Raw genomic sequence first — 16,361 nt, 5'->3', positions numbered from 1 at the left:
GGCATGACTTCAACTCTGGATAGAGCTGCTCCACTCCAGAACTTCTGGTGGAGTCAGCTCTGGGTGGAGTTGGAGTTGTCTGATGAAGGTGTTCGGCTGGGAGGGTGTCCCTAGCTCCAGAAAAGAGGAGTTTAAGGATAGATTGCCATTGTTGCCCCTGGTTCGATTTGAACTACTTCTCACAAATATGAAATGAAAGTACATGCAGTGAAGTACTACTGTTGTACTATGCCAAGAAGATTTTAGAAGGCACACTTTCGTTTGACTGTCATCGATTTGTGGCAACTACCGTGAAAAGATGAAGAGGGTAGCTGCTGCACTAGCTGATTGGTGAAAAGATCTGTGGCAACTACCGTGAAAGTACATGCACTAGCTGATTGGTGAAGCTGGCGGCCGGTTCAGAGTGGCAGAGCAGCATTGCATTGCATTTGCATTCGGAATTTCAGATTTCGATTCAAAATTGAACAGAACAAGGCAGTTCAGACAATGAAGAATGACCTCGACAATGGTCATTAACCAACTGCAAATGGTTGCAATGATTGATCTGAGTACACATAGATCCAAAATAAGTTCATAGTTCCAAAATAAGGTCGTTACAATAATCATTGCACTAATTCCATGCTAGGGCGATGGATGTAGCCATATTATCACGAAATGTGTCCATAGTCACAAAGCTTGATTCCGAAGTTGATCCATCGGAGGCATGTTGAGACACGGCATACTTGTTGTACCTTTCCAGAATAGTAGGCATGAAGGTAGGATCTCTATCAAAATTAGCAAAGTCCACATCAACACTAGCATGTTCACGTATGAAATTGTGTAGGACCATGGTAGCAGCAACAATCTTCTTTTGTGTGACCATTGAATAACCGGGCATCTTGTAAAGGATTTGCCATTTCATTTTTAATACTCCAAATGAGCGCTCAATAACATTACGAACAGATGAGTGTATACGGTTGAACTTCTCTTTTGGAGTATTTGGTTCCATACCTCGATGCCACTCGGGTAAGTGGTATCTTTCACCCTTGTATGGAGCTAGGTACCCCGGACGATTAGGATAGCCCGCATCTACAACATAGTACTTGCCTACACATATGTAAAACAAGATAAGTTTGTGCATACAAATATGAAAAAGAACGTAAGCAAAAATATTTACCTTGAGGTGGATGTGGGAAGACATCTACATCTGCTTCCAATGCATGGTACAATACACTAGTGTCATGCAAAGAACCCGGTTGACCCGCAGCCACATACGTGAAGCGCATATCAAAATCATAAACGGCAAGCACATTTTGAGTTGCAATTCCAGTCTTATCAATATAACTCACTTGTTCTTCAGGTGATAAAAACACACGAATATGGGTTCCATCAAGTGCACCAATGTAATCCTTAAAATGTGGATATGCTCTCTTGTCATTCCTAATCCTCTTGTGCACATTGCGGAAATTAGGATCTGTTGGTCTCAAGAAATCTTGTGCCATGACAACCACACAATCTAGAACTTCATGAAATTTTCTACTAATGGTTTCACCTGAGTGTTTGAACTTATTTTGTCCTCTTCTATTTGACTCACACCCACCACATGTGAATAGGAAAATGGCCAACATCTCATATGTATTAATGTGTTTCGATGGTTTTAATCCGTACCTCTCAACCAACACATCATGAAGATCATGAAAAATAACCTCATTCATCCGAAGCATTCGATGACACTCCCCTGGAGTGTTTACCGTCTCCATCAGCCATCCCATTCCACTTTGTTGTGAAAACATAAACCTCAGCGGTGTCTTGTCCATATACAATTCATGATAACTTTGTGCTAGTTTTGCACTGCTCTCAATCATTTTTAAAAAAATTCCCCATCACTAGAATCATTAGACTCACTTGAAGACATCTGTGAACATTGACATAAATGAAATGTAAGATACAACTGCCATACAACTGCAAGAAAATAAACTACACAAAGCTACAGAAAAGCTACAGAAAGCGTCCTCCTAAGCCAATTGCCATACAACTGCAAGTACAGAAAGATACAGAAAGCTACAACTGCCATACAACTGCAAGAAAATGAACTACACAAAGCTACAGAAAGCGTCCTCCTACAGAAAAGTACAGAAAGATACAGAAAGCTACAACTGCCATACAGAAAAGTACAGAAAGTACAGAAAGCCAATCGACAAGAATGAATCAAAGAAAAGAATATAGCATACAACTGCCATACATAAATGAATGGCAAGAAAATAGAATATAGCATACAACTGCCATACATAAGTGAACTGGAATAAAATAGAATATAGCATACAACTGCCATTGAACCTAATCTCACTACCATTTCTACTTGTCATATTTATCATTGTACTTCCTCCTAAGCCAAGTGAACCTAATGTCATTAGTAGGCAAGGTCATGAACATCTCCCTTTGCTCCTTCTTCACAAATAGTTCAGTTGCAATGTAATGTTCATTGCTATCATAGCCGGCCCCACAAGCAATCACAACCTCCATCACTTCATCAATAGAGTATTTTCCATGTCTCTTCGAAACATATTCATTGGCTGAACTTGCCATACTGTTTACTGCTTCTTGAATTAGGAGTGCATTTCCAGACTTCGCCTTCTTGCCACTTTTTTCAACAGGCCTAGCCAATCTCTCACCACTTGCAGGTGGAGGAGAAATGCCAATATCCTCCTCTTGTGTTTCAGGAATGACATCATCATCTTGTGGATCAAAATTGGTTGCCTCCTCTTGTGTCTCATCAACATTTTCAACATTCACAACATGAGGAGACCAATGATCAATACCAATAGTAGTGATGTCAGCAAAACACTTAGCTAAGTCATCTTCATTCTCAAGGCCCTTCTTTTTGAACTTTCCACAACCCGGAATGTCCTAAAACAAGCAGAACAACAGGTATTATTATAAGTATTACCAACAAATTTCTCATATGTAAAACAAATATAGCAAAAATTTTGAACCAACTTACAGCTCTAGCTTTTTTCCACCATTCATCATCCATAGCAATAGTCTTCTTTATAGGATCCCAACCAGTCCCTGTTTGCCTCAGCATTAGTTTCTTCCATGCCTTGAAATCTTCCTTCAACTTGTCCCATTTGTTCTTGATCTGAACTTTGGTAGCCACAATTCCAGTCCTTTCTTTGAACCCTTTCTCAACCTCAGCATAACCAAGTGCATTCAAGTGTGTGTTTGGCCGATTTCCTTTTCCAACTTGTTCGACAAACAACATACACAGCACTCGAGTGTTCTCCGAGTTCCAATCAATTTCAGGCATCTATCGAACTCACAAATTTCATATTAGAAGGCAAGTTACCTAATGTTACTTGCAGTTGCTTATGTACATAGTAAACTCTCAGTCTGTTGCATTGCCAAGATCTGGCAAGAACTGAGGAACCAATATAATCAATAACCCTGAGAAAGGTGTACTGGAAACTGGTAATGCAACAGACTGAGAGTATAATCAATAAACAGTAAACTGTGTACATAAGCAACAGAACTGAGGAACCAAGATCTGGCAAGAACTGAGGGTTATTGATTATACACAGTAAACTCTCAATCTGTTGCATCTATACCCTCACTTCAACTATATCCCCATCCTAAACATGGAGGTGAAGCAAGGAGCAACTTATTATTATACCAAACAACACACTCTTTTCTTTGATTCATTCTATAGAAAGCTACAGAATGCATCCCCTATAAGCTCAGGTTCTCACCAATCATAACAATCAACAGAAGTACAGAAAGATAGTAGGTCTGTAAGCTATAGAAAGCATCCCCTATAAGCTCAAGTTCTCACCAATCATAACAATCAACAGATATCATCATTGCTTAAATGTTCAGAAATCATAACAAGCACTACTTGTCCATTAACCCAAAGCAACTTTCTCTTCAAACAGAGCGTGATGGAAGGATGGAATTTCATCACATGGTATTTACCTTTTGTTTGCAAGACATAATATTAGTGTTGAGACAAGAGATATCATCATTGCTTAAATCCTTGTAAATTTCAAGCTAGGCAATAATTTCAGCACACAGAGCATCGAACGGCAGCCAAAAGGCACCAATAGAACGGCGGCGGGCCTCTATGGCGGGCCAAAACATCGAACTAGCAGGCACCATACCTTGTGAACGGCGGCGGGGGATCTACGGACGACTGTTGGCGGGCCTCTGCGGCTGTCGGTGGGGAGCTACGGCCGGCGAGGGATCTCCGATGGCGGGAGGATGCACCAGGCGTCGAGGCTTCTGCAGACATGGCGGGAGGCGGAGCTAGGCGCTCGAGCGGGGCTAGGAGACCAGCGGCGGGCCTAGGGTGGCCGGGTGCGGGGCTCGGCCGGCCGACAGCGGGTGGACGGCGGCCGTCGGTCTGCTGGCGACGGCGGAAACCCTAATGCGCCGCGCCGTCTCGCGAGAAGAGGCAGGGCCGAGAGAGCCACGGGACTGGGAAGCGAAACGTTTTTTGCGGGGGGAGAGAATAGAAGCGAAACGTTTTTTTTTCTCTGTAACCAGTGGCATTGGTGGGTATTACCCATCAACTCTACGAGAAAGTTCAAAAGAGAGGGTTCTAGAGCAGCGAAAGAGGTGCTCCAAAACTCCATCTCCATTTGCACTACAGCTCCATGGAGTTGGCACCTCCATGGAGTTTTGGAGTTGGGGTGTTTGGCTGAATTTTTTAATGGTGTTGCTAGAGTTTAGAAGTGGAGCCATGCCAAACAGGGCCTTAGTCTAGTATATAAAGTGAGGAGTTAGGGTTCCATTCGCTCATTGAGACTTCTCTAACCCATACGCCAAGAGCCCATGACAAACATCCACTACGGGAAACACGTAATTTGCCGAGTGCAAAAATCTTTGCCGAGTGCCAATTTTGGGCACTCGGCAAAGACCTGCTGGCACTCGGCAAAGGCAGACACTCAGCAAAGATTGGTAGGGGCTTAACGGCATCCAGCGGCGTCCTCTTTGCCGAGTGTCCCCCGTTTGGCACTCGGCAAAGAATTTATTTTGTCGAGTGCCAGAACTTGGCACTCGGCAAAATAATTTTTTTTTTTGGGTTTTCCACCAATTTTTTTTGAAGCTTTAGTACACTACCACAAACAACATGTTTAAATTTGGGACATTTTCATTGCCTTTTGGCATATTTCTATAGTTTATTTTGTTTTGTTGAATTTTTCTAGAAAATGTAAGTTTGAACTGCATGTGCATCGAATAATGGATTACATTCGTTCAAAAAATGTTATCCTTGTTTCTTAGTGTAAATTTAGGCTAAATCCAAGAACTGTCTCAAAATTTCGATCAACGTGCTCACGGGGCAACGCCGCCAACTTGCGTGGGAGTGGTTTTTTAATTGTATAAAATGCGAACGAATTCCGAAAATCATGAAACTTGTCGAGTTGTCGCCGTATCGTATGCGTATGCCATGGAAAAAATTTAAAAAAGTTTTGAGCACGTTGTCACGTACGATGCTCATAAACCAGGACATCTCCACATGTGATCACGGATGTTGACATTGCATCCCCGCTCGTCCAAGTTCCTAATGCCATTGAGAGACAGGGGCGAATGAAACAACAAGCTAGGCCATCAATCCATGCTGCTGCACGGGCTTAATCAAAGGAGTTATATGACGTTGTTTCCAAATTTGCTACATCATGTAAAATAAAAAAAAAATACGAATGAAACATTCACTCTTAATGCATAGTTTCATTCTATAGTTTCATAGACATTTAATTTCATAATTCATACAGAGTTGCTAATCGTGTCAAGAGAGTTTGATCTATATGAAACTCACTCCTCTCTTCTTAAAAACGTTAACATGTCATCAGAAACGTCTATATGACATTCTATTAAATACAAATGAAACTTACGTAGAACTCCCATCCATGCCAACCTTAGAAGTTTGTGTTTAATAACTGTCACTATAAAAATACTTATTTTTTGTGAGCTCTCTTTATTCGTTCCTTTTCAACAAGATAACGGTATAGGTACTCGGGGGAAGTGGACAGCAAATGGCGAATACTCTACACAACGGCACACAAAGCTCAGTTCTTCGGAGTGGTCAAATGCGAAAAATACTATGCTAATCCGACGGGCCCACATAGAAAACAAATGCAATTTGTACACTTGGATCATAATTCAAAACAAACTACTATAACCTCGCATCCAGGGATGGCCCACACGAAACCTACCGCCCGCTCTACAATGGGCATCTCGAAGCTAAGCATCACCTTTACCTCTTGTCTTTGGTCACAAGTCTCCACCTGGGAACAATTCGTGATCCCGCAGTATGCCTTCTCCCGTAAATTTCGACAACACTAGAGATTGGCAAGTAGTTGTCAGGTCGATTCATAGAAGCCAAAGGTGCAACTTCAACGGTGGAACCAAAGAATCTTCAAGAACAAGCACCTCACTGTTGCAAAACGTTGAAAAAACAAATAATGCTTAGTTCAATACAGAAGAGAGTTTGATTTGCTGGGGTAGATTGGCCTTTTGTTTTTCCTTTGGGGTTCTCTTTCCTGTTGTCCCTAGGGAGTGTTGTGAGAGGGAACCCCTGTGTTCGGTGGTCAAGCAGCCATCCTGTACATAAATTGTCTTCTTCTAAAGGGCAGACCTAGTGCCGGAAGCTCCCACATGAGTTGGGTCGGTGGAAGGGAAAAACCGAGGCAAACCTTTCTCCCGCAAAATCTGCAGAGGCTGCTTCGAACCCGTGATCTGGTGACTCAGTGAGACAGCTCTCACCACTGCACCAGGCCTGCCCTTCTCATAAATTGTCTTCTTCTGCTTAACTGAAATGCAAAGCTCCTGCCATTTCATTAAAAAAAGTTACCATTAACATACAATTTATTATTGTAATTACTTATATACTAAACAAGTGACATTCTTACCTCTGATTGATATCGCCTCTAATCAGTGGCTGGTTCACTTCCATCAACTTTGGGCAGTTGACAATGTACACCTTTTTTATGTTTGCAATTGCTTCCTGTCCAATTTTTTCGAGGTCTTGACAACCGAGAATCAGCAATTCCTGGAGTGATACAAGATTATTGCCCCACAGGCGTGCTGGAATGGATACAATGCCTTTGCAATAACTCATGTCCAGTAATTCGAGGGAGGTGAGGTTCTCCAGGAAGCCAGGAAATGAGGCAGATAAATCCCCACAATCATCTAAGGAGAGCCTTTGGAGGGACGATGGTAGCACCATCCCATTTTTCCAGTCGAGATTTGGACAGGCCCAAATGGACAAATCCTTCAGAAGAGGAAAACTCCCAAATTGTTCAGCGGGCAGGGTTGACAGGGATCCACATTGGCTAATATTAATACATTCGATGGCATGGAGAGAGAGGAGGATGTCATCAAGAGCTTCGACCTTGTTGCAGGACTCAATGGTAAGTTGGGTGAGTAACGGGAATTTAGCAACACTGCCTCCAATAATTGTCATCAGCGATGCGCAATCACGGATGTTGAGCTGCTGTAGTAATGGAAGACTCCACTTTTGTAGATCGATGGATACCTGATGGGTACGGAATAAGTCAAAGCTGGTGATAGACCCACAATCAATATCATCTCTGAGATTCCCAGAATCTACAAGCTTGAGCTGCTTCAGGGATCGGGAAAACAGTCGTTGTGATCTGATCTTTGGACAGCATAGCACCTCAAGTACTTCAAGGAAATGCAAATCTCCAAATCTTTCGGTTGGGACGAATTCCACATTTCTGCAATCACCTATTACTATCTTCTTGATTGCAGGTATATAAGCTGGTTCTAGAAATTGTTCCAGGCTTGATAAATTTTGGCATTTCTCAATTGTTATATCACTTAGGGATGGGAAAGTGCAGCAATATTCTTCAAAAGAAAGCCAATGGAAAGGGCAGAAACGAGCACTCCTAGTGAATGTCTGGAATGCACAATTACTGATCTTGAGCTCCTGCAGTGATGGAAGACCCCAATTTCGTAGCTCCATGGCAGCCAAAGGACAACCTGTTAAATGCAAGATGGTGAGGGAACCACAATCAATATAGCCTCCGACATTCCCTGAGTTCTTCAGCTTTATCATCTTTAGGGATGGGGCCCTTAGACGTTTTGATTTGATCTTTGGGCAATTCCAGAAATTCAATTCCTCAAGGAAACGAAAATCTCCAAAACTTCCTGTTGGCACAGATTCCATATTTTGGCAGTCTGCAATTACTATCTTCTTGATGGCAGGTATATAATCTGGACTTAGAAAGTGCTCTAGGCTTGATAGGTCTTGGCACTTCTCAATTGTTAGCTCAACGAGGTAAGAGAAAGTGCTGGTACCGATGCTGTCGCCTACTACCATGTTATTAAAGAGCACCGCTGGTATCACATTTAGGTTTGTTTGCTGTGAGTTCCGAGAAACCGATATGCTCTTTAATCCATTGCAATTGTGGATTGAAAGTAACGTTATGTTGGCAAAGTTTTCTGGATTAATCGAGTTTGGAAGAGATGCACCTTGATAATCACGAAGCCTAAGTTGGTTTCCCTGCCCAGCAGTAGCACTTGCATGAATTGGCAAAGCATGTTCTTGACAAAATTGATACGTCGCCGACTCAAATCTCTGCAGGTTGATCAACTTAGTGGAACCACCAGGAAAGTTGTCGAATTTGCACCTCCTAGCGTATAGTATTTGTAGATTGTAGAGGCAACAAAACACTGACGGGAGGCTCTTCGAAACACAATTCTTGGAGATTTCAAGGTACCGAAGGTGCTTCATGTTGGACATATTCTTTGGTAATGCCCTTATGGAGGCAAAAATAATGACCCGCAAGCGTCCAAATTCACTAAACCAGTGCTCCAATACAGCACTGTTATCAATAGACTTTCCATAGAAAAGAATACTTAAAGACTTGTTGCAAAATAGGGTGCGCAACTTTCGATGCTTGCTTAGCCTCAGCAGGTCATTACCGTCCACATCACTGTTTTGCAGTATCGACAGATGGCGAACATTCTGAGGAACATTTTGAATGTCGCTTGTGTTATTTATGATGAAGCAATCCTCCTTTGAAACAAGTTGTGCCATGTCATGAATCAAGTCATGGATTACGTACTTAGAACCGAGAATCTGAAAGAAGGACCTATTTACAAGGTCTTCAAAGTACCGAGAACCAATTTCTTGGAGTGGAATGTTGCCTTCAGGTACCACAAAGCCTTCTGCTACCCACAATTCAGCTAGACTTTCCTTTTCGAAATTGTAGTCTTTGGGGTAGACAGCACAGAATGAGAAACATCTTTTCAAGTAGAATGGTAAATACACATAGCTCAACCGAAGAGCAGGCAAAATGTCAGTCTCCTCTTGCCTAAGCTGCCATAGTTCACTCTCTAATATACTGCTCCAGTGTCTGGTGTCAAGCTTCATTCCTAACAGGCGTCCAAGAGTTTTTGCAGCTAACGGAGAGCCCTTTAACTTCCCAAGTATGCCTCTACCAATCTGCTCTAACTCGGGATCAATGTGAGAAGCATCAGACCCAAAGGCACATTGTTTGAAAAAATCCCAAAAGTCCTCATTATTCAAGCTACCCAGTGGAAAAGACTCCATTGTACCCACTCTATCAGCAACCTTCTGAGACCTTGTGGTCACCAACAACATACTTCCCTGAACAACATTTGTGAGGGGTGCACAAAACCTCTCCCAGCATTGTCCATTCAAGGCATCATCCCACATGTCATCAAGGATGATCAAAAACCTTTCTTTGTTCAATTGTCTTACGAGAGCTTGCTGAAGAGAATCCAAATCATCAGTTGTTGCTTGCTTTCTAGAAACGGATTGTATGGCATCTTGGGTCAACCTCTTGACATCAAATTCGTCTGAGACACATACCCACCCGATCTTTTTGAAGTGGGAATTCACCTCTGGATGCTTGGAGATTTGTTGTGCTAATGTAGTCTTTCCAATACCTCCAATTCCAACCATTGGCAGGACAGAAACACTTGTCATCACTGGCCCATTACCACCTGGTACAGTAGCTTGGTTACTAGTTGATGCAATAGTTAAATTTTCCATTATTCTCCTGCGTTTAGGACAAACCACGCCACCATTCATGGGCACACAAAGCAGTGAAATCAAATCCTTCAATTCCTTGTCACGACCAAAAATCCTTTTTTCAGTGGGGAAAGAACTGGTCTTTGGTCGGATTGATTCATCAAATATCTGCGGTACTGCACGTAGACCCGTCTTTTCCAGCTCACTAGAAAGAGTATCTAGCCTTTTTTGAATGTCATCCACTCTGCTGAAGCTGCCCTGAACAACACTGTTAAAGAATTCAACAGAAGGAGGTTGAGTTGCATTATTCTCCACTTGCATCTTTAGCTCATACCATTTAAACTCATCAAGAAGGTCCTCAGCGTCGTACACCGCATCCTTGAGTGCTGGAAGGTGCTCCGCTACATTGCTGACGTGGCTCCTCCACTCTGCTCGGTCAACGAGATCATACATTGCAGGAAGAGTTGCTTCTCTGAGGCCCTGAAGGCTACTTTCTAAGCACAATACCTCTGCTGCAAGCTTTTGCTCCTCTCGGCTGCTCCACTTGGAGTGCAGAAAAGAAAAGGCTGATTTGACCCACTGAATAAGGGTAGCACACTCGTTCAAGCCGGTAATGGCTCCCATGGCTTGTGGAAGATTCATGGTGACAGGTTTATGAAAAGTATTCCTTTTTTCCCTGCTGACAATGATAAACCAATACAATGAACATTTAAGCATCATAGAAGTTGTTCGATTGGTGTAAATAAAAATATTATACCAGTATGCGCAAAATGTTCGAATCAAATATTCATTTCATAACAGTAACTTAGTTTGAGGTGGATATATATTTTCTCAAAATTTGTACAGCAAAAAAATATTTAGAAAATATTGATAGATAACATTGTAAAACTATTTGTACAATGGAATTTACGATTTTTCACTGAGCTGAGAGCTAACGAACAAAATGAACTTTGTTACCCACACTTGTTATTATTGGAATCGTGATTTTGCTTCACAACATTCTCATAGACGGACCTTACCAGCGATGGTGCACAGCTATTGGTAACTGCACCACAATCTGGGCATCCTCTAATCTGCGCCCTTCCTGCAAGACACAGAAGTCCCAAAGTAGCTTTCCCAGCTTCCAGCTAAGAGCTCTGCCAAACAGATTTAGAGAGAAACTAATATATGCTAATTCTGTGAAGGGATCATCTTAACCACACTGAATTATATTACTTCCTACGTATAATTTATTTAAGTGAATCACTTCTCTAAAGAATCACTTCTCACAGGGAAATATAAGGAGCTCTACCAAACTACTATCAAACAAGCTCTTAATATTACTTCTCACAGGGAAATATAAGGAGCTCTACCAAACTACTATCAAACAAGCTCTTAATATTCTAAAACTCATGTTAAAATTATCTTACTAACACTAATCGAAGATTACTTCTAGAGCCTTCACTCTATTCCACACAAGAGGTGTTAAAAAGAAAATGATTCAATTCTCATAAAATAATAAATATTTATCCTTCAATTTTAGTAATCTCTAGTGGTCATCATCGACAATAATAGATTAATAGCTAGTATCAAATATATTAAATTCTCTAAAAAAAACACCCGCTTTTGACATAATATAACGTAACCCATTAAGCCTATATCATACTCTTCTTCTTAATATATAATGATGCGCAGCTCTCTTGCGTGTTCGAGCAAAAAAAAGCCTATATCATATCAAAATTACTCACCTATGCAATTTGATCTAGAGTAACTGAATTTGCATCTAATAAATTACCCACATCTCACATTATCAAGATAATTTAAAATTCCCTAATCTTCACGCAAATTACCCATGTCAGCCATTATTAAAAAAACTAAAATAACCCCTCAATCTACGTTTAAACTACCTACATATTCTATTATAAAAAATACCATAAACTTTCCCTAATATACTTCTAAAATACCCATTTCTGCCACTATTAACAAACACTAACTCAAGTAAGCATAGATAATGTGCGCCACCATACATGGGCATAAATATCTGGACCGGCTGGGCTGTCTACGCTCAGGTCAAGGAGGCCCAGGAGGCCAGGAACCTGCTCCGCGAAGCCTCCTCCGCCTGCGTGTTTCAGCTGACGTGAATGATTTCTCTGGTAGATCTAGGAGTTGGACGGATCCGGCCGATCGATAGCGCAAGTTCAGCTGCGGTGCAAAGAGATGCATGGCGGACAAAATGAAGAGAGAGGTTACCTGCGACTGCGAGTGGGAGATCGATTGGCAGGAAGGAGCGGGGCAGCTCAGCTGATGGCTTGGAAGTTGGACTCGGCTCGCTCGCCTCGCACTTCTGAATTCCTGCCCGCGCGCTCGCCTCTCGCCTCTCGCCCTGCCCTAGGCGCGCAAGGGAGATGAACCTTACTCGCGGGTTCCAGCGTTTGCAGACGGAATGTTCGAGGAAGCAGCGCCCCTTGTACAGAACCGGACAGTAGAATTGACTTGGGAGTCTCCGTCGGCAGAGGTCCAGGCCCCAAACTGATGCCTGAGCCGCAGCGGTGGGTGGCCAAGAGCCGGAATTTTTGTAAACTCCTTTTTAAATCAATGTTATTACTAAACCTATCCAAAATCTATTTTCAGATCCGACCTGTTTGGTGCAGGGTTCAAAATTTCAGCGAAATTTCGGCCCATTCTTTGAAATTTGGTAATACACTGATACATGTGTTATATAACTCTAAACTTATATTTTTTCTATTGTTTATATTGCATATTCTTCTATTCAATAGATGGATAGTCATAAATCATACTAATATTTGTTTAGATCTAAACTTTTTTTTAGAAAAAACATACTTCATGTGCTAATCTTTAAAAAAAATAGGCGAAATTTCAGCCGAATTTCGCAAAATTCAGTAATTTCGGTGGTGGCCAGATTTTTTACGATATCGAAATTAAAAACCATGTTTGGTGTCACGCCACATGCATCGGAAAAGGGCGCCACGGTGACGTGGCCGGAGACCCATTCCTACGTGGCCCAAAACGGGCCCCACCTTGTCGTGCCACCGAAGCGGGCACGATAGAGCTGCCACGCCAAGCGAGATGACGCGACATACTCATATACAGCCTGTTCGCTTGCTCGTAAACGATCGTAAATTTTCAGCTGAGAACAGTGTTTTTCTTTTACACCAAACCAGCCAGCAGTAAATAATCCACGATACGATACGGCCTCCCGAACAGGCTGAAAGAGGTCGCAGCTTGGTCCAGTTTTCTTTCTCTCTCTCTTTGCCCACGTCTGGACACCGAGCCACCTAGGCGCACCCGCCGTTGGCGATTTGGGCGGGGCGCCTCCCTCCGTCGCCGGTGCTAGCGCCGCCAAGCACCCCCTTGTCAGCTCCCCGCGTTCCTTCATCTATGCTTTGCTAGCTAGGGTTGGGAACATTGGGGATTTCTTGAATGTTTGTGTGTGTTGCTTGGTAGGATTTGATACATACAATAGGTTTAGGGTAGTCTTTGTCCAGCTATGGTGTGCGGTGTAGGCATTATCCCAGAAGTTAGTGAACGACGTTACCAAGAATTTCTGAAAAAAATAATACAAAAACATTGATTCCTAGCAATTGATGATATATTATATGGCCCCGTTTGAATCCTTGAATTGAAATCCATTCTGATAATTATAATCTAAGCATAGATTAATTAAGCTAATATATAATATATTTGTATGCTGAATATATTTATATACTATTGTTGGCTATACAAGGAAGATACTTGTATGATGCATTTCTGTTGTAGGGGAGTGAGCCGAAAAACATGCCATATAAGTTGCAAAGTAGAAATATAGTATAGTGATTTATGGAATTAATTTTCATCTTTCACCCTATTAATTTAAGATAGTATTATATCTGAACTTTGAAAAGTTGTGGATGTTAAATTCTAAACCAAATAGCCTAGTCCAAACGAGCCCTAAGGAAATTTCATGGTCAAAATATAAGGCTTGAGTTTTCAAATTCTAAAACGGCTACTTAAAACAGAGGCAGTACAAGAGGACAAGCAGCTGAGATATAGCATGGGTTGGCTTCTACAATTTGCATTAAAGCTTGAATAGAAGATAAGACACACTATCTGCTCTAATGCTGAACCTTATACCATGTCGGTCTTGTGCAAAGGACCTCTAATGAACTAAATCAATATTGGCAGCTGAAATTCGTTCACTCAAGAGTTAAAAAGATCAAACATAAGATTGCCTATAAATTAGCTTAGATTTAGCATAGAAATATAGCAGCATGAAAAGTACTAGATCTATGCCGAACAAAACAAGAAGGGACTCGTATTGTTTTCATTTCCAGGATCTACAGAAGTCAAATCTCCAAAAAAAAAAAAGAAGAAGAAACTAAAGGAAAGACATATGTGCATGGCTCCAGTTTAATACTTTAATTACAGTTAGCCAAGAAAAGGTGTCACTATTAGGACTCATGGCCCAAACAAAAACAAAACGAGCCCATCTGTCGAAATGCTTCAACTTTGCCACTAATGTATATTTTAATACTCTGTTCTGAACAGAATATATGGCATTTCAGACAAACGACAAGCTAGGGATGGTCCTGAAACATAAGCACTCACCACAACTATTCTATCCACTATCTCAACGAAATACATATGTAACATATCAACATAACTACTTTCATGAGCATTATGATTTGTGTGCTATTGATAAAAAAAATATGTTTTTTCCTTTCAATTGTAAAATGGAAACACATATTAAAACTTGCAGTTTAAAACTAAACATCCAGATGCGATCATGAAGAAGAAAAAACAGACTGCATTCGACTGTAGTACCATCAATTTGTGTCAATTAATTAAAGCCGCAGATTTGTGAGCATAGCTTAGAACCTTATATTTCCTTGTACCATTATTATTCAAGGTCATGCAATCTTCGAGCACTCCTGACACAAGAGATGGCCTTTGGATCTGCACTTTGTGCATGGAACCAAATTCAGCTTCAAGTGATTCGTAGAGATCATCTAGCATGCCCAAACTAAGTACGCCTCCTTTCTGAACTGAGCCCATTCCTTTGCACTGTGAGCATGCTACAATCTGAAGATCACCGCACCTTTTACACATACCAAGTGACCTGCAGTGGATTTGTACATTGCTCAGACAAAATATATACGAGTGGTTAGTAAGGATATGCAGATTGCAGAGCACTTTCTGAACTTGTGTCCTACTCCTATATATGCCATATCCTTTCTCATGGTACTTGGTCATGAATTTTCTAAACATAAGTCATCTACTGATTTTTTTTTTTAGAAAAATGGAACTTGTTCCTTTCCTCTGAAAATAAGTTATCTACTGATAAGCTAAATACATCTTTTTCTGAAAAATTGTTAACCCTTTTCAAATTCCCCAAATATTGTATTTAAATTCATGCTCCCTGCTGGTCCAAATTAAATCTGCGTTCTGTTCCCAGTTAATCATTGCGAATCACTTACAGTAACAGCGTAGCTATCCTTCAGCAAGATACTATAAACAGCACAAATGGGGCTAACCAAACAAAAGACAGAGAAAGAGAGATGGGAAGGGAAGAGACCTTCTTTGGGAGGAGGCAATGAAGCCATCGACCTTGGGCGCAGCAATGGTGGCACCGAGCAGCAGCGCACCCACCACGAAGCCGGCGATCTCGCTGCCGGTCAGCCCATCCATCTCTTCTCCCTCTGCTCTGGTGCCCACTGGGGACGGATGAGGTTGCGAAGATCGGTCGAGGGAGCTGGCCGAAGGCCGGCTTGTCCAGTCGCTCCGTAAGACTGAGGTGGGCCGTGTGCCACGGGAAACATTAGCTTGGGCTGAAAATAGGAAGACTAAAAGAGAAAAGGCCCATTCTAACCTATCATTATTGCCCCAGGCCCAGTCTAATTTTGTTCGACTGCAAAAACATAGATCATTTCCTACTCCAATTATTCAAGGCCTTTTTGATCTACTAAATTTAATTACTAGTTGCAGCAAAAAATTAGCCACTCCCTCCATCCCCTTAAAAAAAAGTTCTAGGATTTAGGACAGATTAGTGCTCAATAAAAATTACTCGCGTATCACTATTTATTGAATGTGAATTGTGCTATTAATGAATAAATCGCTCGTTAAAAAGGAACATACGGAGGCATGCAGACCATAATCTCAAGCTGATATGGCCAAACTACTATCCAAGAGCTAAAACATAAGGCTTTTTTTTTGGAACAATTTGAATCCTAGAACAAAGTTTTTTCCAGGACGGAGAGAGTAATATATAGTTAGCTAGCTAAGAGCAACTCTAGCAGGAGCCCTCAAATCATAACCTCTACTTTTGAGGGTTCTCTTAACTTTTTGATGGCTTGATTTGTTTGCATCTATTTTAGCAAGAGCTTTCGAA

At 41.5% G+C, this 16,361-nt stretch overlaps 3 protein-coding genes across 11 annotated transcripts; all 3 read right to left on the bottom strand.

Annotated features, from left to right (window-relative positions):
- Positions 1–610: 610 nt before the first annotated feature.
- Positions 611–1,717, bottom strand: LOC136494582 (uncharacterized). The gene is made up of 2 exons (XM_066490742.1): positions 1,157–1,717; positions 611–1,086 (listed from the first exon to the last, which is right to left on the bottom strand). Exons 1-2 carry the CDS (start codon positions 1,701–1,703, stop codon positions 611–613), a joined length of 1,023 nt encoding a protein of 340 aa, XP_066346839.1. The 5' UTR covers positions 1,704–1,717.
- A 617-nt stretch (positions 1,718–2,334) lies between these two features.
- LOC136494589 (L10-interacting MYB domain-containing protein-like) lies at positions 2,335–3,286 on the bottom strand. Its single transcript, XM_066490749.1, has 2 exons — positions 2,981–3,286; positions 2,335–2,886 (listed from the first exon to the last, which is right to left on the bottom strand). Exons 1-2 carry the CDS (start codon positions 3,284–3,286, stop codon positions 2,335–2,337), a joined length of 858 nt encoding a protein of 285 aa, XP_066346846.1.
- A 2,675-nt stretch (positions 3,287–5,961) lies between these two features.
- Positions 5,962–15,072, bottom strand: LOC136542119 (disease resistance protein RGA2-like). Of its 9 annotated transcripts, XM_066534422.1 has the most exons (5): positions 12,227–12,775; positions 12,004–12,095; positions 11,017–11,133; positions 6,885–10,676; positions 5,962–6,801 (listed from the first exon to the last, which is right to left on the bottom strand). In XM_066534422.1, the coding sequence occupies exons 2-5, from the start codon at positions 12,009–12,011 to the stop codon at positions 6,735–6,737; spliced, it is 3,984 nt and encodes a 1,327-aa protein (XP_066390519.1). In that variant the 5' UTR covers positions 12,012–12,095; positions 12,227–12,775; the 3' UTR covers positions 5,962–6,734. The 9 variants fall into 9 exon arrangements, with proteins under 9 accessions (XP_066390519.1, XP_066390549.1, XP_066390510.1 ...); XM_066534452.1 differs by lacking the exons at positions 12,004–12,095; positions 12,227–12,775 and adding an exon at positions 14,869–15,072 and having other exon boundaries at positions 6,885–10,673; positions 11,012–11,133; XM_066534413.1 differs by having other exon boundaries at positions 12,004–12,775.
- Positions 15,073–16,361: the final 1,289 nt, after the last annotated feature.

The sequence above is a fragment of the Miscanthus floridulus genome, chromosome 1 (assembly GCF_019320115.1).
Source record: "Miscanthus floridulus cultivar M001 chromosome 1, ASM1932011v1, whole genome shotgun sequence".
Taxonomy (NCBI): domain Eukaryota; kingdom Viridiplantae; phylum Streptophyta; class Magnoliopsida; order Poales; family Poaceae; genus Miscanthus; species Miscanthus floridulus.
Note: the sequence above shows the minus strand (reverse complement) of the source record. Positions and strands in the feature narration are given on the sequence as shown.

What these genes read in the sequence shown, in the direction of transcription:
- LOC136494582 (XM_066490742.1), bottom strand. Translation starts at nt 1,703, where the DNA reads ATGCTTCGGATGAATGAGGTTATTTTTCATGATCTTCATGATGTGTTG. An exon ending in CTTCCCACATCCACCTCAAG is followed by an intron (nt 1,087 to 1,156) that starts GTAAATATTTTT and finishes ACATATGTGTAG; the next exon opens with GCAAGTACTATGTTGTAGAT.
- LOC136494589 (XM_066490749.1), bottom strand. Translation starts at nt 3,286, where the DNA reads ATGCCTGAAATTGATTGGAACTCGGAGAACACTCGAGTGCTGTGTATG. An exon ending in GGTGGAAAAAAGCTAGAGCT is followed by an intron (nt 2,887 to 2,980) that starts GTAAGTTGGTTC and finishes TGCTTGTTTTAG; the next exon opens with GACATTCCGGGTTGTGGAAA.
- LOC136542119 (XM_066534413.1), bottom strand. An exon ending in ATAGCTGTGCACCATCGCTG is followed by an intron (nt 10,677 to 11,016) that starts GTAAGGTCCGTC and finishes TATCATTGTCAG; the next exon opens with CAGGGAAAAAAGGAATACTT. An exon ending in AGAGGCGATATCAATCAGAG is followed by an intron (nt 6,802 to 6,884) that starts GTAAGAATGTCA and finishes ATGAAATGGCAG; the next exon opens with GAGCTTTGCATTTCAGTTAA.